This window comes from Sminthopsis crassicaudata, chromosome 6, assembly GCF_048593235.1.
Source record: "Sminthopsis crassicaudata isolate SCR6 chromosome 6, ASM4859323v1, whole genome shotgun sequence".
NCBI lineage: Eukaryota > Metazoa > Chordata > Mammalia > Dasyuromorphia > Dasyuridae > Sminthopsis > Sminthopsis crassicaudata.
The window spans coordinates 66,948,348-66,955,300 of record NC_133622.1 but is presented as its reverse complement, the minus strand read 5'-3'; the positions used below and the strand labels follow the sequence as shown (position 1 = coordinate 66,955,300).

Genomic DNA, 6,953 nt, shown 5'->3' with positions numbered 1-6,953 from the left:
GCCATCTTCTTTTGCCTGAATGACTATGCAATTGTAATTGGTCTTAACAAAGAAAGATTCAGTGTTTAGGGTGCTGCCCTTGAGCTGCCTTTCCTTTTGGTAGGTAGCAATGACTTTGGGATAAAGCCCAATTTTTCCTCTTTGAACTTAAAAAATACCCCTGCTTTTCTTGAAACACTAAGTTACATGTCTAAGTCCATTCAAATCTTACAAGCTCTAAAACAACATAGGTCCCTTTTTTATTTCTCTATTGTCAATGTTTTTTTTCCTCTCAAATGGTCAGAACAGCAAGAATAGCACTTCCTCTCATTGCCTCCTCTACTTTCTTAACTTAAATAACCATGAAATCAAGAAAGTAAGATGCTCAGTGTTTCACAGCAGAAAGATTTCCACTGATGTCCTCCCCACAACTATTCCAACTTGTCCATTTTCTAATCTGTTTTCCACAAGTAAGCATCATGTGTTTGTTGTATGTGTGTGTATGATATTGTGCACATATCTATATTACATATTATATGTCAATCTATCTTCCACAATATTACTAACTTCTTTCTTCTTTGATTCTTGTGACTGTTGGTCATCTCTGCTACCAGGTAGAATGCTTTAATGTTGTGTGCTGGATAGTGTAGAATAGAAGATAATATCCCTAGCTATTGATTCCTAAAACCTGTGGGAATGGCAAAAGAACAATGATACTGAATTGAGACAATAGAGCCAAGAGGCACACAACATAGAATCATAGGATACTTGGCAGCTGGATAATCCATAGTTAGTATGAAACAAGGTTGTTCAAATTGGCCCTCCAATTGTATAGACCGTTTCCACAATGCTTTTGTATAATTCTGATTTGATCTAAAAGCAGTTCCCAAGGTGATAGTTTAGACTGGGAAGAATGCATTTGAATTTTGTAAATTACCCCTTATAATACACTAGTACTTAACACTGGATTATTTCCCCTGCACAACTACAAGAAGGTTGCTACCGTACCTTTGCATAAACTACACATTTTGGTGGTAAGCACATGAGATGTTAATTGCAAACATTTTAGCTCCCACAACAACAATAATAGAACATTTACATAGCACTTAATGTTATCTCTTCTGAACAACCTCTGAAGTGTTAACTCCATTCCATATATAGGTGAAGAAACAGGTTGAAAAAAAATTAACAGCTAGTGTATAAAAGCCAGGATTTGAACTCAGATCTTCACTTCTTATAAAGGACACTTTCCATTTTACTCCACTGCCTTACTGTGTACTGTCGGTCCAGGGTTCTAATCTTTCCTCAGAATCACACCAAGTCTTCAAGTTTCACAGACCATCCAGTTTAAACCTTTCATGTTTGCAGGAAAAAAAACAGAGCCCCAGGGAGGTCACACAGGTGGCTAGCTAAGTATCAAAGACATCTGACTCAAGTTCAGAGGCATAGTGATAGAGCAGATTGTGATCTGAGTTCAAAGCCTAGCACTGTAACACCCATGTGACCTTTGTAGACCTTAGTTTTATGAACTGTAAAACGTCCTGAGGCTATTTCAAGTTCAAAAATCTGATTCTGTGACCTCACCCCTGAGCTTTAGTCTCACCGGTCCTCTGACTCACATTGTCTTCAAACAGCATCTTAACACCAATATTAATATAGTCACACAAATCCATTTCTTGTTTCCATGATGGTAACAGTAGTTACAATTTCTTCCTCAGGTTGTGAGGAACAACTTGTCCCCACCCTCCTCCTAAATTTGTGTTTTCATGTGCTAAAACCTAGCCTTACTATGAACATTTATTTAGACCAGTGGTCCTCAAACTTTTTAAATAGGGGGCCAGTTCACTGTCCCTCAGACTGTTGGAGGCCGGACTATAGTAAAAAAAAAAAAAAAAAGCTCACACTCTGTCTCCGCCCCTCAGCCCATTTGCCATAACCTGGTGGGCAGCATAAACGTAGTTTGAGAATCTCTGATTTAGCCTGTATAAATAAAGACTCAAATCAAGAATAACGTAGATTAGCCCATTTGGGGGCATACTATTTTTTGCATAGTGAAGGTACCATCTAAGCATCTATGAGGAAGAAAAATACATAGCAATCACCTACTTTACCCATTTTAAAGTATATTTTTTGTGACTGGACAATTAATATTTCTGGTGTAGAAAAGCTGGATTATAAATAAAAGAACTAACTTGCTTGAAATGGCTATTTTTAAGACTAAAAAAAGACTTGAGATTTCAGGAGCAGCTCAGCTTTTAAAATTTTTTATTAAATAACTTGAACATTTACAACCCATGGTTCAACAATTCTATTTGGTTGATTTTGGGACCACACATTAATTTTGACCAACTCTTATTCCCGGCATAGAATTCCAGGTCTTTCTAGTCAAATCACACATTTCACTGTGCACTCTTGGCGACTGCCCATCTTTTTATGTCTAAGTCCTTACAGACCTTACAGAGAGGAAGGACCCTCTGATTTTCTCAGGCACCATACTAAAACAGCTCCTGGAAAAACAAAAACAAACCCTTCCCCCAAAAAACCCAACCCTATTCTTGAAAAATTCCAGTGTCATTTATAAAATTCTTAGGTCAAGTGAACTGAGAGTGGACTAGGTCACCTAACAAATCGATGGATAAATAAAAAAAATACATAAAATAACGATTAAATAATTTGGATCAACTCACATCTTTGCATGAAACATACATGTAAACAGAAAGGATGTGGCTATGTGTAGTTCCTGGATGGAACGGATTAGAAAGGACACAGGAGAGAGACGGTGCCTCCTATGAAACAGAAGAAGAAAGGAACAGGTTCCCCTATTTGATATGGCTCTACCACTTGAAAACACAACCCTGGAGCAAACAATCTGTTTTAAACCTGTTGTGTATCAGCACTGTTCTATCAGACAGACTAAATGAGAAAATGTTTAAATCTTATCTAAAGAAGAATGCCAAGAAACCTTCATTGGCTCTACAACATCTCGTATGGTTCTCGCATGCTAAGTTTCTAAACATTTGCTTATGCCATTTACAATGCAATGTTGAAAAAAAAATAAATAATGTGGCCATGCACAGTCCTTTCCTGTTAATGTCTTTAAATGCCATAAATAAATAAAAATAGGAGTGTTGTCTTGATTTATATATACACCCAACCTCAGTCAGGGAAGATTCAAGCAAGTCCACATTGGCACCAAGTTCTCAGGAAGGAGAAAGGTTCCAAATAAATGACATGGTTCTCTTACTTCGTATCAAAAGCTAACACTGAAGGGAGAGAAAACACCACAAGCCAAAACTGGGGTGCACACACCTTTTTTGATAGAGACTTGAATCAAAAAAGTTGTGAAATTGTATTTTTCCCCCCCAATTTGGGCCATGCCAGAAAGGTAGGCTGAGAAACGTGAATCCTTTCTCAACCAACTTATTTTCATTTCCCTACTTTTGCAACTAAAAATTTAGCTCCAGGCAAGCTATAAAAGCTGGTCCTGGTTTTCATTAAAGCTGAAGTCACACACTAAAGACAGGTGGTCGGAAGGGTAATTGAAGGATGGTAGCCGGTTGGGTCCAATCTGTTCCTCAGTGAGTAAGCCAAGAGCTGACTGCACATTTAAAGCGTGCTTGGAATACCAGATATAATCCAGCGTGTGCCGGCACTCCCCAGATGTCCGGATCTTCCAGGTTGTGTACGGTGGTTCTGACTGTCCATCGGCACTCAGCAGTTTATAGGCACTGTTTAGGTTGAGGCTAGAGGAGGCAAAGTGTTTGTAAACTTCCTCGGTGGGTTCTGCATTAAAGTCCCCACAGACAATCAGGGGGATCTTGGCTCCCTGGGTGATGTTCTGCAGGTTCTGGAGGAGATCACAGCCTTGTGCAGACCGAAATCGCTCCCAGCCAGTACGAGCTTTCAGGTGGGTGACAGCAATGCAAAAGAGTCTCCCTGTCTTCTTACACTCCAGTGTTTGCACTATGGCCACCTGGTTAGTTTTAAGAGTCATGGCAGTCAACCTGATGTTGGTACTGTTGACCAGCTTGAATCTATTCTGAAGAAAAAACAAGGCACAGCCATCAGGACCATTGTTGTGTTCCACATCCAGACAGGGCGACCACGGTTTCGGAAAGAAGGTGCCCTGGTAGCCCAGTCTACTGAGGAGCGGGTTGAAAGTGTCAAAGTAGTGGTCCACCTCTTGCAGGCACAGGATGTCCGGCTGGTAGGCCAAGATCTCTTCTAAAATGAGACATTTTCTTTCTTCCCACTTGAGTGCCTCAACAGGGCACTGTACAAAGTTATCTTTGCCTTCCCCAAGAGCTGAAACAGAGAAGTCAATCAACTGTCAGCTACAGCAACAGAGGCTTTAAAAGACCAGTGGCCTACCCTGGCCATGCTTGTGCTATCAGGCCCATAAGCTGTGTGGCTCAGAGATGCTACAATCTCTGCAACAGGTGCAGGTGGCCATACCTATCACTATTACTGTCATGAGATGTCATCATAGACATGTATGACATGTATGAGTGACCAAAAATATGGGATACCCACAAAAGTATGGCAAGAATATTGTATGGGACAACCTGCCAAGAGACAAGTGAGAAAGGCAGCGTGATGGATGGATCATCTGTGATCAACTTACAAGTCACGAGGAGAAAGCAAGAACAGGTTACAATCTGCATCACAGATTGAAGAGATCCCAAATCTGTTGGAACCTTCTTCCAAATGAGAATGGGGTCAATATTTTCTTTCATCTGGTGGATGAATATTGGGTAAAAACATGGAAACTGTTCTCTCATAACCAAATTGTGTTTTCCTTCAACCCTCAAATGCTATTGTCACCTCAAAAGTGTTTACCTTTTGTTTTATGTATTATGTTTTGTTTTATTAGTATTGTTATATTATATATAATAATATTAGTATTGTTTTATGAATTATGAATGGGTTTGGCTATTTATTGACAATTGGATTAAATTGATAAGAACTTTCCTAGTCCAAACATTAGTTTATTATCAAAGCAAATTTTATTTCTTATTCTACTGATTTTCATGGCAATGTTATAAATTTATATATGTATAAATCTGTTTATGGCAAGTATCCATTCTAATACTTGAGTGCATCTCTGATCCATTACTTATTTCTTTTTTTCCTAGTCACATATTTCTGTTAACATCTTTATATCACTTCTGTTGTGCATGTATATTTACATGTCCACACATATGTAAATGTATGTATTTGTGTATATGAATGTATATAGAGTACATGTGTGCTATATACATACATATACATAACAAACATTTATATATGTACACTTTTTTTTTATTCTGGAAAATGCACTGTCCTAAAGACACAAAGAAGGGCTATCATGTCTAATATTTTAAAGAAAGGCAAAAAAGTTTAATAAGTAACAGCAGCCCCTTATAGACAACCTTTCCAAGAAGCATGCTGTCCATTTGCTTTAATTTATAATCACTTTAAATGCATGGCAACACTGAAAGTTCCTGTATACCCAAATTTATTTATTTATGCATTCTAATACTTCAATGCATCTATGATACTGGCACTGTAAATTAGCTGGTATTTAGATGTGAGAAGTAGAGGTAGGAACTGTAAGCTTCCCATCTCACCCTGTACTAGAGAAGCCTGCCTCCACTGTCTTCAATGATCTGAATGTACTGCTTACTGATTATTAGGGGAAGGAAGGGGCAACATAGGCTGATCCTCTGCTAAGGTCCTTCTCCTTTAAATTCTTTTGTCTAGGTCCTAAGAGATAACAACTTTTTTCTCTATCTGGTTAATTTACCAGTGACTTTGAAGTGGTTCTTTAAACCCTCTACTTCATATTTTCAGGATTTAAATCCATGGTCTTCATTTAGCATAACAATGAGACTGAAGCTTGACCCTAGTTATATCTCCAGTTATCTCAGTGAATTAGAAAAGGATAAATGTACTAGAGATCTAATATATAGTCTTAAAAAAAAATCACATCTAGTACATGCGCATGTATTGGTGGGAGGAGGAGTGGATGGATGGTGGCATACAATTCAACAAACATTACTCCCTGCTGTAGTAAATTTAGGTGTATTGTGGGCAGTTGTTACTGAACATACCTTGAGCAAGGATGTTCCACTGCATGACCCTAATGGATGGGTGGCTACTTGTTGAATCCGTCCTCAAGTCCACAAAATCCCTCTGGAACCGGGGAGGGCGCGTGTGCAGGACTGCCCTGCATTCCTCAAGCAGCTCTTTGGGATCTATGGGATCCAGCTGTTCTGAGTCAGGAGATACCAAACAATCTGGGTGCTGGGTGGCTGCCGAACTGTTCAGGGTCTTGGCGATAGCACCATAGAGCCTGCTCGTTCCGTTTCCCATGGAACACGCTACAGGAAAGGAAAGCAGAGTTACACACAGGGCTCCTTAGCTTGCCCTTCCTTCTGCAAACCCATCCCATTTGGTGTCAAGAGACACCTGACTGCCCCCACAGCACAGAAGCTGATGTGCTCCCAGAGCCACAGGCAGGTGGAAGGGTATTTTCTGGATTGAGAAGGGAGGGATTAGATGCCATTAAGGCTAATTTGTATTCCTAAACGAATTTCTGGATGAAGGAACTAGTCTTATAAACTAAAAGGTTTAAGTAATTTATTGACTCCAATTACAGCAGGCAATGTGTGTATAATCAATCAATAAATTATTAAACACTATGTACCAGGCACTATGCTAAGCACTGGGGATACAAAGAGAGACAAAAGACAATCTACTGGAGGAGACAATTTGCAAACAAATATATGCAAAGCAAGCTACATACAGGATATAGGATTAATAGGAAATAACAGAGGAAAGGCACTAGAATTAGAGGGGTTAGGGAAAACTTCCTGTGGAGGGTAGGATTTTAGTTGGGACTTAAAGTCAGAAAGGAGGAAGAATAATCCAAACAAGGGGGATGGCCAGAGAAAACGTCTATACCATATATATGTAAGTGTGTCTCTGTTTAC

General features: G+C 39.2%; 1 protein-coding gene across 5 annotated transcripts in view; it reads right to left on the bottom strand.

The window, feature by feature from the left end:
• Positions 1-2,227: 2,227 nt before the first annotated feature.
• Positions 2,228-6,953, bottom strand: part of NOCT (nocturnin) — a 37,790-nt gene continuing 33,064 nt past the window's right edge. For all 5 annotated transcript variants that reach the window (XM_074273715.1, XM_074273716.1, XM_074273718.1 and 2 more), the window contains 2 exons: positions 6,072-6,341; positions 2,228-4,284 (listed from right to left, as the gene is read on the bottom strand). In XM_074273715.1, coding sequence (XP_074129816.1) covers positions 3,449-4,284; positions 6,072-6,341 — 1,106 coding nt within the window. In that variant the 3' untranslated portion in view covers positions 2,228-3,448. The remainder of the gene's footprint in view (positions 4,285-6,071; positions 6,342-6,953) is intronic.